The sequence below is a fragment of the Elgaria multicarinata genome, chromosome 1, assembly GCF_023053635.1.
Source record: "Elgaria multicarinata webbii isolate HBS135686 ecotype San Diego chromosome 1, rElgMul1.1.pri, whole genome shotgun sequence".
In the NCBI taxonomy this organism is placed as follows: Eukaryota; Metazoa; Chordata; class Lepidosauria; order Squamata; family Anguidae; genus Elgaria; species Elgaria multicarinata.
Window position 1 is genome coordinate 147,249,850 of NC_086171.1, and position 25,294 is coordinate 147,275,143.

The 25,294-nt window shown below is 40.1% G+C and overlaps 1 protein-coding gene across 1 annotated transcript in view; it reads left to right on the plus strand.

Moving 5' to 3' along the window:
- The window catches only part of LRP8 (LDL receptor related protein 8), a 208,563-nt gene that overhangs the window by 136,768 nt on the left and 46,501 nt on the right, over nucleotides 1-25,294 (plus strand). Inside the window, exon 4 of the mRNA XM_063138773.1 lies at nucleotides 22,884-23,012. Coding sequence (XP_062994843.1) covers nucleotides 22,884-23,012 — 129 coding nt within the window. The remainder of the gene's footprint in view (nucleotides 1-22,883; nucleotides 23,013-25,294) is intronic.

A 25,294-nucleotide genomic window follows, 5' to 3' on the forward strand; every position in this document is an offset into this window, starting at 1 on the left:
CACACACTAAAATAACACACATATACATATACAATACAATACAATAAAACCATAAACACAGTTGAACAGAGTATGTACCTTTTCTATCCATGCATGTGACTCAATGATACAAAAGTCTGACATTGCTAGTGCATTGGTACTAAGCCTAGCAACATAATGGTAAGGAGAAACTATAAGCCAAGGATTTCAGGTACTGTAACCTTTTGAAATAAAGGAGTTATCCACAAAAACGTAGCAGGGTATTTGCTTTTTCGGCCATACACAATTTAGAGTTCACAATTGCATTCGGTATTATTTACATTGTGCTTAGCTTGTTTTTGGTGGAGGTTTCAACGTTGTTTAGTGCAGTCATTGAAGAGCTAAGGAAGTATTTTTTTCCATTAACAGTATAACATTTGTTATGTAGTGCTTTCTTTCTCCAAGAGATATCTGCCAGCTGGGTAAGACATGGTTACAAGGAAACTTCCAGCCCATAAAAGCCAATATAACTGCTGCATTCCTTCTGTTTTCATGGAGACCTGTATAATCTGCCTTTATCATTTTGATCTCTTGGTTTGGCAGATTTGTATTATGTTTGCTCATCTGGGGATCTTTTGTGGCTTCAGTTTCCTACAGATGAAAAGTACTTCTCAAGACTTTTTCTCTTTTACAGATGATAATATCCAGGATGATCTTTGACTCTTTATCCTTATAATTTTATCCCTTGGTGCTTGTTATGGGTTTTTTGGTCTTTGTTTTGGTTAAAATTGTACTATATTCTGAAAGAATGAGGAAAAGAAGGTGATTGTGCCTATACAAGAAAAAAAATGGAAAGGCAGGTGCTGGAAAAGCCAGAAGGGTACATGCTGGACACAGAGCTTATTCATGGGAGAATTTTTCAAAGACTGTTTTTATTCATGCTGTCACTGTGGGTTTCATGGGAACAGAACATTATTTAGCAATAGGCTTCTGTTTTCCAGCCTCACAGGATAAAGCTGGTCTTAAGAATGCATCAAAAACTTGAACTACTGTAAGTAGCCTTTTACATCCATCCATCCATGAATCCAGAGTTTGTTGGACTTCTGAAGCCAGACTTTTGGAACAGTATTTTGGAAAACATTTGAGTTCTTTGAAAGCTTATTAAGAGTTCCTCAGCAAGAAGATCAGAAATAGAGATAAGGTTCCCTGAAAGGCAAGTATACCCACCAGGGCCAATTTCCCACTGCAATATTTAAATGCAGGAGAATGTGTGACATGTTCTAGGGCAGGGATGGGCAAAAAGTAAATCTCCTGATGTTTTGGACTTCAACTTCCAATAGTCCTGACTATTGGCCGTGCTGGCAGGGATTTTTGGGAGTTGAAGTCCAAAAGATCTGGAGATCTATTTTCTGCCCATCACTGTTGTAGGGTACTCTTGATGTCAAATGAGATGTTCTCTTAATATGTCATTTCCAATTATGTATCAAGATTTTCCTTTCCTTTTTATACATGGCAGGAGGTTCCTTAAGGAAATGCTGCATGTGGGAAGGCTTATATCCTCACACCCTCAGTGTGATTGGAGCCAATTTAGCTCTCCCCCAACCATGTGGCTTAGAATGCCGCATATCACAAGAATGTCTAGTTTGGTTCTTAAACATAGACCTAGCCAATGTCCATGTAAAGTGAGTGCACTCCCTAGAATGTGTCCTGGAATCCTTTAACTCACACTATAATTCCATCATAGATATTCAGCAAATGAGTGAATGTGGAAAGCGTTCCCTCATGGTGGGTCATTGGCTCCTAGAGTATGTTTTTGAGAGGCTACTCCATTGCCTTGCAATATGCAAGAATGAGGCCATGCTAGCCTTCTTGTTCTGCATAGTTTCAGCATTCTCCAGAGAGATCTCAGAAACGTGCTACCTCTAGTATCTGAGGCAGTAAGCCTGTGTGCACCAGTTGCTGGGGAACATGGGTGGGAGGGTGCTGTTGCACCATGTTCTGCTTTGTTGGTCCCTGATCAACAGCTGGTTGGTCAGTATGTGAACAGAGTGCTAGACTAGATGGACCCTCAGTCTGATCCAGCATGGCACTTTTATATTGAGAGAGAGAGAGACATTCCTTTATTTGCATCAGCCACAGGCCTTAGCATTTGAAATGAAATGGACTCCACGTATCCAGGCTGATCATTGGATCCTCTTGAGCAGGAAAGAGTACAAAAGATCTTCCTGTGCTAGCTGAGCCTTGCTTGAGCAACTTGGTCTTCCTGAGCTCTGGTGTGTTTCACTGTCTTTGGTTATTCTTCAGTCCTGACCTTTGCTTTGTTCCTTGCTCCTGCCTCCTGGTCACTATTACTCCATTTTTATAGCCCCAGAAATGGAAGGTTTTGAGATGTCTTAAATCCCATGCATTTACTAGTAGCGTATATTAGTCATTGGGACTACTTCTGAAATTAAGCAGCCTTTTGCCCAGATGCCTAAGATGTTTATATTACAGTGTGATTTCAGTGGCTCTACTCTAAGGATATCTAAAACTGGATTCAATCCAATGTTTTCACAAGGTCTAGATTTAACACTCTCTTGCAGTGTTTTTCAGTTCCTCAAAAAGAGGAAAGACAATAGACAATTCTCAAGTTATGGAATTGTAGGTGGCAGTAGGAATATGAAGGGTTTTTAGTTCCTAGATGTTCCTTTTCTTCCTTTTTATAGAACTGTGCCAACAATTTATACAAACAAAAAAGAAAAGAACACAGCATAGCTAGTTATACAATGTTTCAACAACATATTCATTTAGCCATTAATATCAATGCAGTGTAAAATTTACAATTGAACCATTTGCATTTTTAAATAATTCCATAATGAAAATCTTACCCCCTCATAATTACTCACTCACTTAATTGATGAAAAGCTATTCCTTGCACATTTCATTACAAACTAGCAGTTTAAAATAGGGCATGTTAAAGGGATTAAAACACTGCAGACTTAAAACACGTTACATCCTTTTCCTTTCGCCCATTTACTGTAGTTTCACAATGTAAAGAGGCCAAAATGCTGTTGAATTATGAGCCTCCCGCTCACCATCCCTATCGCTGCATTTGCTACTTTTTTGTCTTCTGTAATTTTTTTTAATCTTTGAGGTCTTTTTCCCTCTGCAGAAAAGCTAATCTGGAGGAGTGTGTTGTGTGTGTGTGTGTGTGTGTGTGTGTGTGTGTGAGAGAGAGAGAGAGAGAGCGAGAGAGAGAGAGAGAGAGAGCATGGATCATATCTTTTCAGACAGACTTTCCCTGGACTATCACTTATTTTGGTTTTATATGGGTGATGTTTTTTTAAAACTTTTGAAGTTTAAAATTTTGACTTGTGCTATGTTATTGTAAACTTCCCAGAGAGCTTCAGCTATTGGGCAGTATAAAAATGTAATAAATAAATAAATAAATGCATCAGGGTGAATAATATGGAATTTCTTATGTTTTACAGCTCCAACATAATATAACTTGTATCAGCGTGAATTTTACACATTGGCTGTGTCTGCACATCATCCTAAATCATAGTTTAGTACACACATGGGCAACCCGTGGGGCACATGCAGCCCTTAACTTCTCTCTTTGCATGGGCTCATGGGTTGTGAAGGATGTGCAGACACAACCAATGTGTAAAATCCATGCTGATACGCGTTACAATATATTATGTTGGAGCCATAAAGCATAAGAAATTCCAGATTATTTCTTGTAATGTGTTTGAAGAGCCACAGTGTGCTCAGCCCACTTTTCTCTACCGGTCAGCTGCTATTAGCAAAGAAAGTTATCTATAAGAATTGCTGGAAGGTGGATAAATTTAAGCTTTATTTCCCCCTTCCCAGTAATCATCTTGCTGTCACTGCAATTAGCAATGAGGAAACTGCAATTCACACCAGGATCACTGGGAGTAGGGCAAAGTTAATGCCTACCCTTCCTGCCAGTGATCCTGATGCAGAGACTGCTACTTTTCCTTTCTGCTATTAGGGATTATCTCTTGAGCGCTGAGATATATGTGTGTGTGTGTGTGCATGTGTATGTGCTCATATGCATGGCTCCAGTGCCACCACCTAGCATAGTATGTGGATTTTGGGGCCAAAAAGATTAGCCATGCCTGGTTTAGCACAAGGTGCCTGAACCATGGTCTGCTCACCCTTCCCTCTCCTCCTTCTGCATGACCAAGAGGAGGACTTTGGAAGCTTTCACATCTAAACTTAGTTAACTAAGTTTGCTGAGTCATCCAGATATGGAATTATGGTTAACATTTAACTATGAGTAGTTTCAACAAGCCAGTTTCATAACCCATGGTATGAAGTTGACTTGCTTGAGAATGGACATAGTTTATGCTTGAGAATAAATATAGTTAATGTTAACCACAGTTTGTCATTCCAGACAACATGACAAACTGTGGTTAACCCAAACAAACTCCTAAAACTCCTTCTCCAGCCTAGATGGGAAGAGGAAAAGGCAGAGAAGCACATGTACCCACAGCTTGCTGAGACTCATGCATGACGCATTTAGTCATAATTTCTCATGATGTGCAAATGCAGCCATCGTGAAATTGGCCTAACTATGGAGCTCCCAGTGAAAGTCTAAAACTAATTCCATGACATATGTACTTTGTATTTTCCCAATAAGTAATTCACCTTATTTGTCCTTTAGGTTTTTTAAAATCCTGATTTAAATTAGTCATAGGGTGATGATAGATAGATATTCTAAAATGCATTTACGTACCAAGGCATTTATTTTCAGCAGAGAACATGTGTTCATACCACTTCTGCCACACTTGAAATGTATATCAGCCTTTGTCTATACAATGCTTGTTTTCTGAGGCTGGATACTTTAGAGGAGAAGAAAACAGTCTCTGGTTTCAATTCTATTGGCGTATGGACTGTCTCATGTAGCACTCCACTGGCACTAATGTCAATGTCATTAATTATCTAAATGAAGAAAACGCTAGGCTTCTTTTGGTGCTCATATTTGGAACTCTGGTCCATCAAAACAGGAACAAGCCAACAAGCTCTGTAGAAAAGTTTTTTGACCACTCCCATATAGTCAGATTTAGGGCCATTTCATCACATACTGCATGTGCATAGTAATTTTTATCTAGTAATTCTGAGAGTGTAAATTTTGTCTCCAATAATCAAGATGTTTCATTTAAAAACCCCATGTGGCTTTCACAAATAATTTAAAAGAAGTGTGAGCTGTCATCCCCACCCACCAACCAAGGATTGTTTATAATAAACTGATTTTGGAGGATTTTAATATAGCTCTCCGTATGCTGCTGATTTTTAATAAGGAAGAATATATTTATAGACTCTTTGTATTATTTATAAAAACAGTACCAGTTTCAGGAATTGTAGGCATCTGCAATGCAAATTCAAATGAACCTAGGATGGCAATGCAATTCTTTTTAGCTTCTTAGAGAAACCTGTTCCATTCCATCTCTATATACTGACATTTGAGGAATGAATTCTAGAAATTAAGGAAATGTCCAATTCTGAGGGCAAGGGGATTTCAGACTTGAGCAGAATGGATGTTCCCAAATTAAGAGAATGGCAGCTGATCCTTCCTATATATAATTCAAGACAAGAAAAGATTCAGCTAGTAATATAAACTGTTGTCCTTCAGGAGCAAGCAGATTAAAAAAGGAGCACAGTTATATGGACCTATCGCATGCTTTAGGGTGCACGAAGGGGAAAACCCAAAGGGGTGTGCCCTGGCAATAAGCACCGAATTGAGGGGGGCATTGAGTAGGGATCCAGAGGGGGTCCGGATGTGCCAGGAAAAGTCCTCCAGCTGCCTTCCATCTGCTCTGCTGCCACTGCCCCTGACAGCAGACCATTGCTTCAGGCAGCAGGAGTGAAAAGAAATTGCTCTGCTAGGATCCTCTCTGCCACAAGCCACACTTCAAAGAGGCCAGGAGGAGGTCCCTGAAGGCTAATATCACCTTGTAAGCCCTTCCTCTGGCCAATATCATTACAAAGCCCCACCAATCCTGGGCCTTGAGGAGTATCTCCTCATTCCCCACCCACTCACCTCCAATGGCCCTCCTGCATTCAGGCAAGTTCAATGTGGAGTACGGCATCGATGTCTACAGTAATAAATAAATATATTCTTTATGATTGAGTATTCAATATATGTTGGCCTTTTAAAAAAAATAATTACCTGGTTGCACACACTAATGAAATGTGCTGCACACACCTATGGGAAAAACCCTTCTGGAAATAAGAGGATTGCCCCCTTTATACTCAGTTCTAGAAGGCAATATATATGGGCGAGGCTGGGAGGAGTCCTCTAGTATTTTGAGATTTTTCTAAGTGAGTTACAGATAAGAGGGAGGAAAACACAGAATCTCTGTGTTGTTGTTTTTTCTGGTGGTGTTGAACTATTATTAGGACCTTTGAGTTGTTGTCAAATAGTAAAATTGTAAAGTAGGGATGGGGAAATAAGAGCCCATGCGGCATGCAGACCTGGCCTACAGAGGCCCCTCCACAAAGCCTTTTCCCCTCCACAGAGAGGTTCTAGAACCACCACTTCAGGGTGTCTGGAGCACCTTGAAGCAGCAGTTTCTGAAGGAAGAGCTATGTATTTGTCACCACAGCAGTAACAAAGAAGCAGCTGCTCTGGCAGTGTGTGCATTGGGTAGGGGGAATGGCATAGGAAGCATTTTGGGAGGTGGGCATGGCCCCACTCACGACTGGCATGCAGCCCCTGACGTACATGCCCAGAGCCAGTGAGTCCCTCAGGCTGAAAAAGATTCCTCATCCCTAATGTAAGGAGCTGATCAAAAGCACAGCTTGACTTTTAGAAAAAGCAGAAAAGGAAGAAATATTATACTAGATGTGTATTTGAGATCAAAGTTCCAAGTTCAGGAGGGAAGTAATTGGGCAAAGAGGGAACAAAATACTGCAATAGACAGACCAGCAGAATTGTGAGATTTAGTTTGTGAAGATTGGCCATAGTTGGGAAGAGCAGTGGTGTGAAAGATAGGATCGCTTCACACGTGACATTTTACCTAGATGGGTGTACATAGCTGTAAGATTTAACTGTGCACCATGTAATATTTGAAAATTGTGTGTCCCTTTTGCTGACATTATGTTTAGAAGGCATCTCAAGCTGCAGCTTCTGAATACTTGAGCTTTTATTGGTAGGTAAAATACCATATGTGGAGTGAGCCATCATTACAAGCAAGTTGTCGAATGTATACCTGCTGATCATTACAGAACGATGCTGGATATTCCAGGACCAAGGACAGCTCCCTGGGAAAATTGCAAATCCAGATTGTTGTGCAGAGCTTTTCACAAGAAATTAGTATTTCTTAACACGGAGAGCCACTACTGGCATTACTTCATCCCATTCCATGTATATATTTTATACACAAGTAGTTAATAATTAAAACAGCAGTATAAAGTCAAGGATATGGACCAGAAATAAAATACTCTGTCTATAGATTCACAGGAAATAGAAAACTAAAATTTGCATATTTGGGATAGAGATATAATTTAAATGTAGTCTAAAATGAACATCTTAACAAGGATGAAGGTGTACATAAACATGTAGTTGTCTCCAAATAATCTGGATTCATAAGTGATTGATAATTTAAGCTGATGATGTTAGTACACTGCACACTTAAATATGAAACATTAAATATAATTTGCATTTCAGAATACATTACATTAATTTCTAAATAACTATTTTGATACAAACTAATGCTTGTTTTCCTTTGCATGCTTGGATGAAATAAGTTAATATTTCTATAGCTGCCATATTTCATATTCCAATGACTTAGATGTTTTGAACTTCTAAGTCATTGGGAAAAGTAGTTTTTGCTATAGTCACATAGCAATAATGCTATCTAGAAAGTTGCTATACTATTTATCAGAAAATGTATTTATTTATAACTTTTTCTATGCTGCCTTTCTGTTGAATACTCAAAGTGGTGAATAGTAGAAAGGAAGGGAAAGGATATTTTATAGTGCAATCTCTTTTCCATAATGTTTATTACTCCATTTCAAAATCTCCAAATATCTGAATCCTCTACTAGATATGAAAAGGTCACCACTACTTCCCTCAGCTTTTTCAACTGGTTGTATTTGCATAGATTCTACTTCCCCCTTTTTAAATAGACTTACTGGTGTCAAATGCCATTGGAAGAATAATCAGCAATAGTTTTCCAGCATGAAAATTTCTATCATTCTTTCACATACACCACAATCCATCAAGCAAATGTCCAGCAATACGTTGTGTGTACAGATTGTCTCAATCTGTCACAGTTCTTTTGATATAAGTGGATCAAGCATGGTTGCAATCTGAATGAAGGGATAAAGTATAAACTGGTATTATTTAAATGTACTCAGGACTTTTCCTCTCTTGGCATGATAACTTTGATTAAAATAAGCTGCTTTAGGAATGTAATACATTTATAGAGGATGCAAGAACATTTATACTTCAACCCAGCCTTCAAGGCAATCTGCAGCTATTGAAATGTGCTACCAAGTCAGTAGTCTTCTCTTTCTTTAATTTCATTCTAAATGAAGCCCTTCACAAAACTGTTGGACAGGGCAGAGGAGGTTGAAATAGAAAACCAGATCTTCCCACGTCTTGCCAAACAGCAAGCCCTACTCCCTCTTGGCATTTCTCAAGGAAAAGCATGCCAACTTAAGTGCTACTGCTTGACAACTGCCACAGCACCTAGTGGCAGTGGTGTCCCTTCACCTGCCTTTCCTGCTCTGGAGCAGAAAATGCCTGTCATGTCTATCCCTGCTCCCCCTGGGTTGGAAGAAGGCGATTCAAGTGATCAATCAGAATCAGACTCTGAAGTAGAGGAGTCTGTGCCAGAAACAGGCCAGCCTGTACCAGTGGGGTAGAAAGCCCTCATGGGCTCTTCACCAGCTGGGAGTGAACCCACTCCAGAACTTATCTCGTCAAGAGCAAATAATACACAGTCAGTGGGAAGCCAACATTTTTCCGAGGGAGAGAGCGTGGAGAGTTTAGCTGATCCTAGAGTATGCCACCGACTAAAATTGGCGGAGCTAAAGGAAGGCAAGAGAAAGTCATCTTGGCTCAGATGCCTCAGAACTAGTCTCTCTGAAGTTAATGCATCTTGGGGAAAGGCTCTCCATTCTTCTTGAAAGGACAATTGTCTCACTTAGTTTGCATAGTTTTGCCTAGGGGAAAGTTCCTAGAGATTAGACTCTTCAGGTGGGAAAAGATGTTTATTGCTTGAATAAAGCTTTGTGGATTACTTAGTAGGCCTTGTTATTGTCTTCCAAGAAGGCAGGAGGTTTTGAGAAATATGACAATGCTGTGGGGTGTTTCCAGTTTGGCCAAGTCTCTCTGGGTGCTTTAGCCATGCAGCTGCCAAATAATTCCCACCCTTCCTCCCAGCTTTGGAACTGTGTAACTTCTGCAGCTTCAATGTTGGGTGGAAAACTGGCTGTTCATCATGTTTGCCAGTGGCACTACACCTGCCATAGCAAGGATGATGAGCAGATCTGTTGAATCCCGGATGCATTCCTGGTTCACTAGGGACCAGTGAAATTTGGAAAATTTGCACCCTAAAGGGCTTCATAGATTTCACTTCTGGGTCAGGTGTTAGAATGGAATTAGGATCTTAAGGACAAATATCCATTGCTGGGTTTCCTTGGTAAAATATTACAGTTTTAATTTATTAGTATATATTCTTATTAAGTTTGGAAAACAGTGCTCTGTGTTCTCTACCAGAATGGGACCTTTTGTCATGACCTTAGGACACCACTGTCAGAGAAACAGAAGAAGCAGAAACTAAAAATTAATGCATGTTCTACCATTGGAATTAAAGATTCTTTTGTCCTTCTGATCAAAAAGCCAGTTTTATGAAGGAGTAGCTTGGATTCTTTAAAGGCCATAATTAATTGTTATATTTAGAAGTGGCTAAGCATATATTAATTATAGAGAAACTCTGAAGCAGTCACATCCTTGATGAACATCAAAACGATTGCAGCAGTAAGGCTTTGCAATTAATGATATAAATATTCATGATGAGTTCAGCAGGTACTAACTATTCTTATCTATTTTGATAGCCCTCAATGTCTAATACTTCAACACTTAGGTATGAATGTATTGACAGTGTCTGCTATGTATAATCCAGCATGTGTACCTGCTATTTGCTAGTTTAAGCAGTCTAAAGTCATCCATGTATGTTCCAAAAGCTGCTCCCCCTTGTCTGGGTAAATGCCTCGGTCACCGAATGCAGAATTTGTTGCCACAAATCTAAACAATATCATGGGTTGAATCCAAAGGGGCACTTCCACATGCAGAAGATGTCTTCTTGCGTTGGAGTGTGGAGTGAGAAAAACGGAACAAAACCCCAATATTTTTTTGGCTTCATAAGAGCATGCATAAGCAGAAATGTGAAAATTGCTGCACAACCTTCTTTTATAGTTGAGCATGAAGTGTTGTGCAAACAGTTGTAGGGCAGCACTACCTGTTATTTTCCTTCCAATACATAGAATTAACATACATCTGCAGTTTCATCCAAAGTTTCTCTTACTTTGACAGTTTTCCTCTGATGAAACGTCTCCTTCCATCCGGAGAAGGGAACCTTTGGATCCAACCCAATGACGGCATGCCAAGAGGGCGCCAAAGTCTTAGAAAAGATCAGAGTGAAATGGGGATAGGACTCAGTGAATGGACAGAGCAGAGTGAAGCAACTGTACTTTACTCAGTGTTTTAAAAGATATAGGTACCATTTCTGAGCAAGGACTTGGCAAACCAAAGTATAAGAAAGAGGCAATGGCAGTTCTGATTCTGTAGCCACTCGGGGACATTTTACGAGTGATGCACTGCCCAGGACTACCCCAGTAGGGAAGATTTTCCAGTGATTGGCAGCGGCCTAGCTTCTTCCCCTAAGAATCTTAGTGTTCCTTTATTCCATAAAGGTTGGCCAACGACACTCTAGCCAGCTTGGAATGGAAGGGTATATTTGGCTCTGTAAGAACAGTCTCCTCTCCTGTCTATCCAGAAAGACAAAGAAAGCTCCAGCTAGAAACATTCTTGTGGTTGTTTGTTCACATGGATGTAGTTGAGCTGAAATCAAAATACTTTATGCAAGCTTATGTTAGAATGCTATAAGCAGTTTTCCAAATGTAAATGTATTTGGGAATTTGAACTTTGGATGAGTGTGGTGTATTGCAGGGATAGGCAGAAGGTAGATCGAGATCTATTGGCAGATCTCTGGGTGGTTGGTAGTAGATCAACAAGGATTTTTGATGGTCAGTTGTTTAACAATAGTAACACCTCCCCATCCCAAATTAGTCTACTGAAATGAAGAAACCGGGAATGGGTTTTTGTGAGAGAGGACTGTGAGCGGAGTTCTGGTACTGAAAACAAATTCCCGGGCTGAGATGCTCTCAGAAGTGCCCTGTTCCTCAATTCTAACATGTATGCCTGCCCCTCTTTCTGAGCCATTCTTCTGAAATCTACAGAGTAGATTTTTTAAGTTGGAACTCTGCCCACCCATGTTGTTGTTGTTGTTGTTGTTGTTTGGGGGGTTGGACCAGGGAGAGCTGAATTCAAATCTTTGGCCATTTGGTGCTCTTTGGCCAGTAATGAACTCCCACATAAGATTGTTGTGGGGATAAAAATGGGTAAAACTCCATATGTGCTGCTCTGAACATTTTAGCAAAAGGGGAGGATGCAGATATGGTAAATAAGAAATGTACAACATGGGAACTGGCAAATGAAATAATGTATGCCGTGTGTGGAGATGTCCTCAGGGTGGAAGGAAACTCCATTTACAAGAGTACCTGCAATTACCATATCAGTTATGATAATATCGTTTTTATGTTCATTAAATGTTTTATGTACTGGGTAGCTTGTCTCTGTCCTCCAACCATCAGTTAAGTCAATTAGCTGACTAAGGAATTCCTCTGCCCTTCTCCATGTGATGCTTGCTTTGATCATATGAGCTCCTTTAAGCCACATTCCCAATATGCTTAACTTACTCAAAACCAGGCTTCACACAGGCAGTTTTCTGGCTTTAGTAATTACCTCAAAATATTCTCAACTTTTCCAAAACAATTAGAGTCAACCGTTAGTTCAAAATCTACCTCAGGCTACTGGTTTTTTGTTTCATTTTTTTTTTTTTTAATTCTTTGGGTGATCCCTTAAGACAGGCTTGACTGAGTGATTAAAAGCTTTAGAATATGACATTTATGGGTCTTATTTTATTGAACAAAAGCAAGAAAATCCAGCATTAAACCTGTCAGAATGTAAAGGAAATACCCGGGGGCAATTTTCTTTTGTGACAGTACGGAGTATGACTGAAAATTATAGGTAGTTCTTCAAATGGAATAGATGAGAGGTGATCGTGTAATTTTACTTTTTAAATGTACTCATGGTGTTGTTGTTGTTTTTAAAAAAACACCTAAGTGTCTTTCTAAAGCATATTAATCTGCTCATTTTTTTAAAAAAATCAGCTTCTGGGAGTATTCTTTGATAGCCCCCATTTTCAGAAGTTAGACAAATCGAAATGAGGCCTTTTCTGTGTTGGTGCTCCATTTGTAGGAATCTTCTCCAGAAGCATTTGTGTGGGGCTCATCCTTCCACTTTTGACTGCAAATTTTAGAACTGTTTTAAGCACTTGAGCGTTTGCTAAATGATGGAAGGGAGAGCTGTTTTTTCTGCTGGTACTATTTTAGCTGACTTTTACTGTATTTTCCCTTCTCTTAATATATTACTGTCTTGCTTTATTGATTTTGGACACTGCCTTGAGCTGCCTTGAAGGCTTGACAGTGGAAAAGCAAAATAGACATACGTTTAAACAATTAGTCAAAAAATAAATAATGCACATATGCACACAGAATGTTATTCTCACCACCACCACACACAGACACATATACATCCATGGACTTTTTTTTTCTTAAAAAAAAAAGATCATATTCCAGATTAAATAATAATGAGTAATAGCAATTCATCATCAGCAGGCGACCTGTGTCATGGCCGCTTAACATTTCCTCTGAATCTATAAATCTTAAGGGGATTTTGCATCACAGGAAATATGAGGAGGAAGGGGTTTCTTTCTAAACGTGAAACTTCCCTGGCCAGCAGACCAAGCTAATTATTCAGTAAATTCAACTTCCCACAATCTCACATGGGACAGATGAAGAGACTCTTGCGAAGCTCCCAATTTGTGTAAATCAAAGAGTGTCAAATACATTTGAAGCACTAAAAAAGTAATGAGCCTTTCAACCACAACTCTGTGTACGCCTGTGTGGTTTCCAGGCTGCAGAGCAACTAGAAGATATCTGATTAACTGACTGCATACTCTTATCTGTGTGCTCTTTTAGCAGTATTTATTTATTTATTACATTTTTATACCGCTCAATAGCCGAAGCTCTCTGGTTAGAGTTCTAGCAGGAGGTAGTTCCAAGCCACCTCAACGTGTGCTCTCAAATGGTAGGATGGCATCTGCTGCCAATTCTACTTTTGAGTCAATTGTGTAGGAGCCAGGGGAGCACCAGGAGAGCAAAATGATTGGGGAAACCTGCTCCCAAAGGACCTCTCTGTGTTTGTCTAGAGTGCAAGGTGGTGGAGCATCCAAGGTGTACACAAAAAGTCTCAGGATGCTGTAGAGAAATTCATTGTACAAAAGCCCGACACATTTCACCCTCCTGTTTTTTTAAGGCCTTCTTCAGGGGGTGCTATAAGACTACATATATAAAAACCAAGAATGAGACAACACAGAACTTAAACCCTTTTTCATTGATAAGAGCACATTGCAAACACAGCCTGTGCATACATGCAACCAACATTTGTAAACTGCCCAGAGAGCTTCGGCTATGGGGGCGATATATTAATGTAATCAATCAATAAATAACATAATTTAAATGAAACACATAAAAAAAGTTTTATAGGGCACCTTGCAGTTAAGACCTGTGCATATGTTTAATAATATAATACAGTTTAAATATTACATCTTATAATGCCTCCAGAAATGATTAACAATAAACTTTTCTACAGCCTACTGAGACTTCTCTCCTTTTTATGTTCATCAGAGTGCCTACAGGTCTCTGGATTTGGAGTTGGTAAACTTGAAATTGAAGTGTGTTAATCAAGAACAACAATGCATCAGCTTCCTCTGTCTTTAAATGAAATAGGCATGTGGATTCAGCTGCATATTTCCAACCTTACTAGTAGTGAGAGGGCAGATGGACAGCCATGGGTGTGCATCGGCCATGTGTACTTAGACGTGCATGGCTTAATTTTTGAGACAAGCAAATGTGGGTTGTATGCCGCTGTCTGGGGCAATTTTGCTTTTGGTAGATTGCAACATGTTTGAATAGTTGACTTTATGCTGACTCTAAAAATATGATATTTAAAAATGTTTGGATAGTTATTGGGAGCATTTTTAAAAATAGTTTGTAACCAACATTAGGCAATTAGATTGTAACTTTCGAAGGTGTATTAATGAAATTGATCTGAAGAGGTGTTTCCTGCTTATATAGATGAATGCTTTCTGAGTGCTGGTGAATTGAGTTTATCAATGGTTTTATTTTATCAAAAAAACACAACTGGTTTATTACAGTCTAGCACTGTTTTCTAGAGTCCCGAACTGCATGCAAGTACTTCAAATCAAGCCTCTAGAACAATTCAAACTTGTTTCCTAGAAGCCCTAATGCATCACATTGCATGTTTGGGGATTCATTGTAATTGTTAAAGAATGTGGGAAGCATTCTTTCAACATGCTCAATGGAACTATCTTTATTTTTTGCTGTGAAGGAGAAACCATAGGTTAGTGCTAGGCACTAGGAATGGGGTCACCCTTCCAGCCCCCCAAAATAAAATGGCTATTTCTTCTAATTGCACAATTTGCAATGAGAGATCCGGGGTGGGTGGACTTGTAGTCAAACTCAATGATCCCCAGCTGCAAATGACACTGTGCAATGTAGGGGTCTGCCCTGCTATCTACTTCTCCATGATAAGGATTTGTATTGGGGAGATGAGTAAGGGTTAATAAGCAGTGGAAGGTGTAGTGGAGATGTTATGCCAGCCCCAATTCAAGTTGGGCTAAGCTTGAAGGGGAGTTTACTTGATTTGATTAGGCACTACCTTCTCCAAGAAGACGGACATTGCCTTTTGAGTTCCTCATCCCATCCCTATAAAACACATCCTTTGCCCTGCATAAAGGCTCGGGTTCACGCTTGGCAGACCAGTTAGAGGTGGGCTGTTTTTATAGTGCCATTCCAGCTTTGCAACACCCTCTCCAGGACTCTGTTCCTAGTGCCCAGTATCTAAGGTTCAAGTGCCAGGTTAAAACTAATTATATTTGCCCATGGCCTTTAATAACAAGAATTAGTTTGTTTTAATTCTGATGGTTGTTTTAATGATTTATTGCAAATGTATATGAGGCAGAACGTCTGCACACTGTGGAATGGTGCTCTTCTCTTATTGAATTTAGCCGGAAGGTAAAGAACGTTCAGTTTTTAAAGGCATTTCCAGCTTGGCATGAGTAATTGGTTTTTAATTGATCTTAGCTTTTAAATTGATTTGTTTGCTGCTTTTAGTGACCGGTGATGTTCATAGGTTTGTAATACTGCTCTTTATTGTAATAGCATTGTTTAAGAATTTTGTAAGTCACCTTTCAAAAGGCATCTGATAAATACAATAAACAATAAAATGAAATTTAAAAAAATAAATGGTAAAGACAAGAGGTCCTATTGGCATGGGTAGCTGCTGTTAACTTGGGGTGCAAGTGCCAACCAGGCTGTGCCATGGACAGGGAGGAGAAGGCGCCTCATCTGGAGGCGGGGGGTGAGTGAGTGCCTGTTCCCACACATGGGGTACATCAGGAGACACCTAGCATTCTGAGACCTGTAGTACCTATAAGAAGTGTGACATGTCCAGCAGGCTTACTTATGGGAGGGGATATCCAATCTCCTGAAGTCTTAGCAGATTTTGTCCCAGTCATATGTTCTAAATAGAAATCTGGCCATAGATCCCTTTTTCCATTTTAGCCCCATAGATCTATGGATGTTATCTGGGAGGACCTAGGATTGTTCAGGTTTCTGGCTCTGATCCCGTAGACATGACTTAGAGCCCAGAGCCAGGAAATCCTGATCCCCTTCCCCCTTGTAGCCAGCATGGAGAGGACAGTGCCGGCTACTTCTCTGCTTTCATATCCCCAGTTGTCCCCAGGCACCCTCCCTGAAACTTCTGCTAGATGGGTGAAAAAACTCCATCTAGCTAAAATGCAGAGTGGGAGGCATGAGTTCGGAGGCTTACGAGTAGCTAGAGTGCATCCCATAAGATTGGGCTCTTATGTATTCATCCACTGACAAGTCTTATTTTGGCTATTTCAATCTATTTATGTAGAGCTAAATTATTATTTACATAATGGATATTAAAGTTAGTAGAGATTGGTGATTCTCACTTACGTCATTGGTCCCAAAAATAATTCACTGTATGTCCTAAAAGAAATGTCTATCACCATATTCTAAATCACTGCTATAAAATATAGAATGTCAGTATTTAGGATTAAATCTGGGTTTTAAAATGCGTGATTATTTACTCTTATCTCCAAGGATAGTAATTATGTGTGTTTAATCTGTGTGAAAACAAGGTAAGTGCTTATCTGTCTCTCTGTCCAGTGGGTGCCAAGTATATTTGCACAATAAAAAAGCATTAGCTGATCTCCGAAGACAGGAAAAGGTGATGGAGAGAATGATCTTTAACCTAATTGACTACAAAATCCAAAGTTTTGCTCACAAAATGCCAAGAATTATATTCGTGAGAGGACTATGCTACATCATGAAAAGGAATTAAGCTCAAGCAAATCCTTTTCTATTCCCCTGGGAACTTGAGAAAATGAATTGATATCAAACAAAATCACATAGCAGTGGCTAATATTTATCAGGGTTCACAGCTATGATCCTATTAATAATGTTACTGTATTCTGACCAGAGAAGTTTTACTCTTCATATTGGATATTTTCTCTACATCTTTGGCTTCTCTATAGTAAATTCCAATTAAAGCTTTAAAAACATAAGTTAATTATGTGAATCTGTAAATACAACAATTTTGATCAGTGTGTATAGTTCTTTTAATCTCCACATAGTCGCCCACAGCTGTTTCACATACATATAAAGTTGTTAACTGGAAAAGAAAAATTATACAGGTGGTCAGTGCAAGCCTCCTTAAACTCCACAATAGGGCATCAGTTGAAGTATTCTGACAGAAGCTTCACACTTTTCTTACATGGGTGTAGCACCAGTGTATTTCACATAGGCATCAGTGTAGCACCATGTGAAAATCACACAGACATCAAATTTTGCTGAAAGGGGAAATAAAGTTTGGACTCCAGTGCTAATAACTACATGGCAAAACATGGTGTGTGGTCTTTATAACTTATGTGCATGCATGTATACCTGTGAATGAAACATTGTGTGTGTGAAGTGACTTTCTCAAAGATGATAGAAGAGTGGGGAGTGAGTTTGTTTAGTACCCTATGATGCTATTCATCTGGACCTAAAGACATGAACTCATTTAAGGTCATTAAGTATCTTGGAAGAGGTCTATAAGGCCATCGAGTCCAACCCCTACTCATTGCCGGAATCCACGTATTTCCTTACTATGATGAAGACCAATTCTGACCTTTCATCATGGTACTTATGTGAAGTTGCACACAGTTCCCCCTTGGGGAGTAAATGGAGTCAAAATAGTTGACCAGTTCCACCTTCTCTTGGTCACCTGTTCACATATCATCATCCTTACTGAACAATGGGCCTACCATTTACTGCATACCATTTCCTCTTGCTTCAAACATAGATGAAAAAGCCCTTTTCGTTTCTCAGCATCCCTTGCTAGCATTAGCTCATCCTGAGCTTTCCTAACACTGTCCCTACAAATTTGGGCTACTCGTCTGCATTCATCCATGGTGACTTGCCCCTCATTCCAGTTCTTATATATGTCTCTGCTTAATTCTGTGTAGCTGCATTAGGGCTTTTTTTTTAATGTCTCCGATTTTTCTTTGTTTATGGTTGAGGTCTTTGAGAAAAATATTTTTGCCTCATTCTTCATGAGAGTATGGCTAATCAGTTCCTCTTTTCCCACTTTAGTCCAGAACACATTATCTCCTAGACAGATTGTCCTGTGGGTTGCTCATATGTGTTGTGACCCAGGTCTTGCATTGGAAGACACTTAAGGAAACCCAGTTCTAAGAGCCTTTAGCCATCTGTAGATTTTATTCTGGTCTCTAGGATCTGGAAAGAAGGAAAAATAAATCAATTTTTAGAACACCCTAGAGCTCTTTCCTGAGCTATCATGGGCCTTTTCTGGGAAGTACTAATGCGTTGTGATTGCACAGAGAGGTTTCCTAGTCAGGATTTTGGAGAAATTGGTGATGTCAAAGGATTAGTGATAAGCTTCAGTCTTGAATTTTGCAGACCTGCCTAGACTCAGTGGGTTAGATTCATACTTAAGTCCCATTGAAATCAGTGGGGGAGGGGAAATAGCTCTGTTGAAGTCTCAGTAATTTTAGTGGAAATTAAGAGGAATTTACTTAGCCTCGATTCACCCCTGTTGCTTCTGGTAAGTTTAGACCATATATAGGCAACCTGATGCCCTCCAAATGTTTTGGACTACAGCTCCTATCTGCCCCAGCCAGCATATGGTCAGTTGTCAGGAATGATAGGAGTTGTAGTCCAAAACAACTGGAGGGCACTAGGTTGCCTACCTTGGTCTAAACTAACCTCCCCATCTGCTTTTATTGTGTCCCACTAGCATGCCTCCCTTACTATTTGTCCAGGCTCTTACCACAACAAAACAGCTGCCTCCTTGTGCTGCCTCCTCTACGATGAAATCAGGAATTGTGTTAGGGATTCTTAATATGGTTGCGAGTGTGAATGTGCGCCTCGTGGTTCAAGATAACATATGTCCACACAAAAATGGGCTTTTTTTTTTTTCATGCTCCCGGATGCTGTCTAGCCTGCTAATGAAAAGATCTGTAGGTTTCCCACAAGAAGAAGCTGCTGAATTATATTTTGTGCATGCTCACAGAGTACCTGTATGGTGAGAACCTGACAAATGGTCTTCTGAAAGCAAATCCATTCTGTTATCACTCCTTTTCCTTGAATATACATAATGCTTCTATGCCTGAAAAGCTCAGCAGTGGCACAAGAGGAAGCCAAGCAGTGGGGCGCCAGTTAGGCTCTACGATTTCTGTGAAAGAATTTGTAACGTTGGTGTGTAAAGAAAGCAAGCAGAATGAATGGGCCATTGGCTGTGGCGAGTCAATGGAACCGTCTTGTCGTCTTTGCTCTTGTCTCTGTGTATAAATAAAGCATTGTTGTCCATCCTTGGCATTTGTGCTTCATTGTGATAAATTGGTCTTGATGTGTCTGACATTTTTAACCAAGTCTTTGTAATGGGCTAGTTTGGAAAAGTCAGGCTTCCCTATACTTTGCATCAACGCAAACCTTGACAAGCTTGACAGCAGTCACTGTCACATCCCAGGTTAACTCTCATTTTCTTCCCAGGCCAGGGAAAACCAGAGAGAGAGAGAGAGAGAGAATTTTGGATACAAGTCCACAAAAGCTTCAAAGCTATGAGAGCGAGTAAAAAGAGCTGATCAACACCTGCCACTATGCACTTTTATTTAATGGTGAACTGTTAGTATTACAGCAAAGTTTGCTTTGAAATGAAACAGTGCAAAATAGCGTTGGCCCCTTTCGCCCGTATTTTTGCACTGATTAACCATTTGTTCGATCATTTTAAAGTGTAAGAACAAGGCTTAAACCCAAGATTGAGATAGTGACGGCATAGCTACTACTTGGGTTTAACTCCCTGCCTGTAGTTGAAGTACACTGCTAACTGGTAGCTTCTGCTTGTTGAGTTAAATGCTCAGCTTTTCTTTTTAATTGAGATGAGTAACCTTGTGTCCTCTTCTCTTTATAAGCAGATGATGCCTTTCCTAACATTCCCATATCCATCATTCCTCTTCTAACATGTTTCTTGTTGAGGCTAGAACCCCAAATGCTACTGAGATTCCTACATAACCATCCTGGCCGTTAGCTATGTTTCACTATAACTTTTATATTTTCATTGCTTGTTCTTGTTTTCCAAAAGCACGCTTTACCCTCAGCCACTTTACCCTGAGGCCTTTTCTGATGGTGATGGACATGTCTTCTATTACATAAATGGAGAAGACTGATTCCTTAGAGGCTTACCTTCAGCTAAATTCAGCTGAACAACTCTATTATGTTCTGTAATTTTTTCAATACGATTATCTCTTAGATTCATCTGTTTTGGGGCAAGTTGCAAGTAAATGTGGACGTTTATAGAAATTAAATTGCTTTCATGTCAAGCTAGGAAAAAAAACCCACAGCTGGAAGGTTTCTAGAGATTGTTATTACTCCATAGTGAAGTAGGAGCAGAGTTAGAAAATGCCTCCACTCTGCTGTCTTTGCAACGTCTTCCTTGTATATGCTAGCTGGAAATGGGGTGATTTCCCACTTAGGACTTTTAGCATATTTAGCCGTGTTCTCTGCATTGTATCTTGAGCTATTTAAAAAAAAATGGGTGGGGAGAGCTTTCGGAACTCCAGATGGCACTGTGGTGGCACTGCTGTTCAGAGAATGGCAGATAGAGGGAATTAAAAGCCCCACATGGAACGAACAATTTCTTGCATATACCTAAAGGGCTTCACAAGTTCACAACCAATATGAACTATACACCTTGTTTGAAATGATGACATGGATTTTTAGACATTTGCTTTATGAAATCACATATGCCTGCTTCTTCAGCCATGGTATCAGTCTTCTTCGTGGGACTTGTAGGGGGTGAAAAGAGAGTTTCATCTATAAAGCTGCCAAATTTCAAAACAGCCTCTACAAAATGAAGTTAGTTATGTATATCGTGGTATTACATAGTCTGGAATATAGACCTTTATGCGTGGATCTTGCTTTGTGGTAAGGGGTTGGAGTGCTTGGCCTTTCTCTCCCATCCAAGCCTTTCACTATATGATGTTTGTCTAAAAGGAAATCAGCTAGTTCTTCAAAAATCATTTCACTAGATTAAATTTTGACACTATCGATTCCCCAATTGTTTATTCTTTCTTTTCCAACCTCAGTAAGACCTTTTATTTTAATGAGTTCTCCTGGTGGCCTTTACTTTTCCCATTAGAGTGTGATCACATGATGGACCACCCAGAAAAGAACCATGCAGTGAAGCTGCTGCTGTTCTGATTGCCTTCAAATTAGAAACCCGCTAAGAAAATGTCAGTGAGGGCAGTTTTGTTCACTGAGCAGTTTTATAGAAACAAATCCTGGGGGCTGGGGAGGGAGGAGAAGCATAACCTTGTGGCCGCTGCTGAATACTTGACTCATCCCTTAATATGCACTTCCTTTTGAACTGCAGTGGGAGCCTCACCATCAGGTAGTCCTTCCCTTTTAATATCAGGCCAGTGGTGTGCTTGGGGGAGGGAAGAAATTCAGATTTGGAGACCAGGCTGGCCCTACCATTAGGCCAAGTGAGGCAGCCTTCTTAGCAGGCTGAGGGGTAGGGAGCAGTGGCTGAGTACTGGAGGACTATGTGTGCAGTGCAGCCTACCCTGTTACCACTAAGCCAGCCATCGGGTGTGGTGGTAGCACATTGTCCCATCTCCATGGTTGAAGTAAAATTCAACTGCCAGTCTGGTCAGCTTCTATCCATGGAACAAGGCAGGCTTAAGACCATACCCACACACATTTTGTCCTTTGCCTCGGGCAGCAAATTGTCTCGGGCTAGCCCTGTTCGGAGTATATCGGAGGTTTTCAAGATCAGTTGCAGACACCAAAATTCAGTGATTGAAATAAACTTGTGCTGATGATACCCTGTTTAAAAATGGTCCTATGGAAAAGTTCTTGGGTTGTGTCATGGAAGGGAAGGGAATTAGGACTTGTATACCTCCAAAGACAGTTGCCTGAACTTCTGCAGTAGTCCCACAGAGCAGGTCAGTTTGGTGGAGAGTTCTGAGGACTATTTCACACCATCTTTTACATCCCCGAGTAAGCAGCTAATGTTCACTTGCACAGGCACAGTTTTTCAAATACCTACTGGGTACTTGTCATGTTAAGAAATATTTCCCTCCCCATCCTCAAAAATGGAATTAGCTTGTTTACTTTGTTCATTTAGATCATTTTAACATCCAACGTTACAGTGTTATGATAACTTGTAAAGCAGCTATGAGAGCTGTCACTTATAATATTATTGCAATTCAAGAAAATTAGGATTTTGAGATTTTTCTTGTGGCCAATATAACTACCTTTGCTTTTTGAGAGTAACTATATAGTCAAGGAGAGCTCAGTAGTGTAAAAGTGTTGCAAAATAATCAGATTCAAAAGCCATCATAGTTATATTTGTACTCAACAAGACATCTTTCCTATTTCTTGCTGTTCTTGTTTTTGTTTATCTATTCAGAAATATATTTCTTCATCCTTTCTCCAGTCATATGTGGCCAGAAGGGTTTGGCTGTGGTGTTTTCTAATTTTACAGCCACGTATATTTCTGCATAACATACTGAAGCTTTGAGATTATTCAGCCTGCTGGGCTTGGAAAAGATGTCTCTTTTGTAGCTCCTTTACCGTGCTCCAGGTAGGAAAAATATAGAGCAAGCCAGTAAATACAAAAAATGTGCCAACTAATTATATCTGCGTAATATCTGGGTGAATGCTGGGAAGCAAAGCATCAGTGAAAGTATATTGTAAGAATTATTGTGTAAAACAATCATTTTGCTCTCGAAGCAAATTTACCTGTTGTGTCAACATATATCCTGTCTAAATCAAGGCAACATTCAATATGATGGTAAATGTGGTATACTCTTGACATGGTAAATCTTATGTTTGTCCCTTGTTCACTTTTAACGTTGTATTTCTTTGTTTGCTTTTGTTTTGTTTTCTAGCCAAACAAGTATGTCTAGCTGAAAAAATCAGCTGTGGAGACTCCAGCAATAAATGCATTCCTTCTTCATGGAGATGCGATGGAGAAAAAGATTGCGAAAGTGGAATTGATGAGGCTGGCTGCACTAATGGTAAGTCTTAAAAACACACTTTTCATACCCATGGCTCTGATTGAATGTATCCCTTCCCTTCTGTCTACCCCAGCTTTTCCTGGTAAATGCTGAAAGAAGAGCTGCATTTCTATGCTGGGCATGGAGGAGGTGAAAAAAGGGAGAAGCAAATTCTCAGGATGCTGAACTTTTTACTTGTAGGTTGAAGAGCCTGATGTGTTTTGGCCAGTATCTTTTCAAGGCCTTCTTCAGGGGGTTGTAGGAAGATGTCTGCAAAAATCTTCTTATCAACAGAATGTCTTTCTCAATCTGATACCGGCTGAAACGCATCAGGCTCTTCAACCTACAAGTAAAAGTTCAGCATCCTGAGAATTTGCTTCTCCCTTTTTTTTCACCTGATTTGGGTGCTCTTCTCCCCTGTTTTAGATTCTGGCATGGAGGAGGGACAGAACACTAATACCCTTTCTCTGCTGACTGTTCACTCACCAGCATGCAATTCCTGGTCACCTTTGACTACCGTTTTTAGTGTTTAAATCCAAAGCTGGGCTAAATGTGACAGACCAGTGACCGGAGGTTGGAAAGACTGCTTCCGTTAACTGCATGCCCCTGTCTCTATTTCCTGTTGGCCTGCTGGGGTTACTCTTTTTGTAGAAAGGGATACATTTGTAAGGAATTCTTCTCTGGATGAAGACAACCACATCTCTGTTGTTAGCAAGCCTTTGATTTCAATCCTTTCAGTTATCCAAATCTGATGAAATCCCTCTGAGCTTATCTACTGATACTGTAAGCATCCCTGTTTCTTTTTTGTTTAAAATCTTTTCCATCTTTTCTCTCTCATCTTTGCTGTATGTTCATCTTCAGCATGGATAGGAAAAAAATGTTTTGCCTCTCTGTTCCTTCTTTCTGAATTTACTTTTTTTGTGGGCAGGGGCTGGGGGCTCCCTTTTTTTGACTTCTTTGCTTTGAAAGTTCGTTTGCAGCTATCCAGCTCTTTCCCTGAAATGTGACTCCTTCTGTCACATTAGAGGCTGTGCCTTTTCACAGAAAGTATCTGAATTTCAAAGTAATGTCACACTCATAAATCATTTTGAAGGGCAGTAATGTTCTCATCCCACTGTGCTAACCCCACACCCAAATCTAGCAACTAGGGGAAAGTGTTCAAAAAGAGAACTTGTCTAAAATCTATATAAATTGCACTATTTATGGGAAACAGCCTCTATGCCTTGCTTTATTGGGGACTTCAATAAATTTGCATCTGAGATTTGTGGAAGACTCATGCCACTCAAAATTTTAATTAAAAAAAGGGTTGGGCCATGAAGTAGAGCTTTGGTAATGAGCTCAGATGCAACGGATCTTTTTGGATTATGGCTGGCAAACAGAGGGGCTTCCCAGATGGTAAGGTTTACTGTTGGGAGGTTGTATAGCCATCCACAGACTTTACTCCAGGAAATGCTCTGGTGTGGGGGGAGTTGCTGTGTACCACATTCAAACTGCTAAACCAAATTGCTGATTAAACACTCAAGCAAATGTAGCTATCGTGGGTGGTTTCCTGGAAAGATCCGTGGGGTGGGGGATGTTCTCTTTCAATACTGTCTGTTGGATGTTGCCTGGGACATGTAACCAAACACACCACAAGTCCATTCTCGACCCTGTGTCATTCTGAATCTCCGCTAATTTTCAAAGCATTTCCCTTGGGGGGGGGGTGTTTTTCTTCTTCATTAGATATGAGCAATTGCCCATTTCTCCATTGTGCGCCATCTCAACAAAATTAAAAACCTAAACAGAACATTGACGGTAACCATCTTCTATCCCATATGGATGGAGGTCTCTTTAAATTTGACTCGGACCAGTAAAGAGGATAGGATCATTACCCTACAGGAAAAATACCTTAATCTAGAAAGGCCAATAATGTCCACCTGGGATCAGTTTCCATTCTAAAGCAAATATACTTCATTAAAAATATTCATGGGGCTTCACCACATGTATTTCTAAACTGTGAAAGCTGTCAGCAGTGTGTACATCTGTACAGGCAACTGCCACATTTTTGAAAAAAATATTTATGGTCTCACAAGGGCTTCTGATAACCTGCATGTGTGTATGTTGGGGCAGGGAGTGATAACTACATCTGTGTCAGCAACCAGCTGTAGGATTATTACTGGGCAGTATCCAAGTGTCCCTCTGCAAACAGGGCCCACCGCTGATTCCATTACACAAGCAGGGGCCGCCGCCGGTTCCATTCCACAAATGGTGCCCACTGCTTGCACAACAGGGATTTAGCACTTCCTTTACGAAGCCCCGAAATG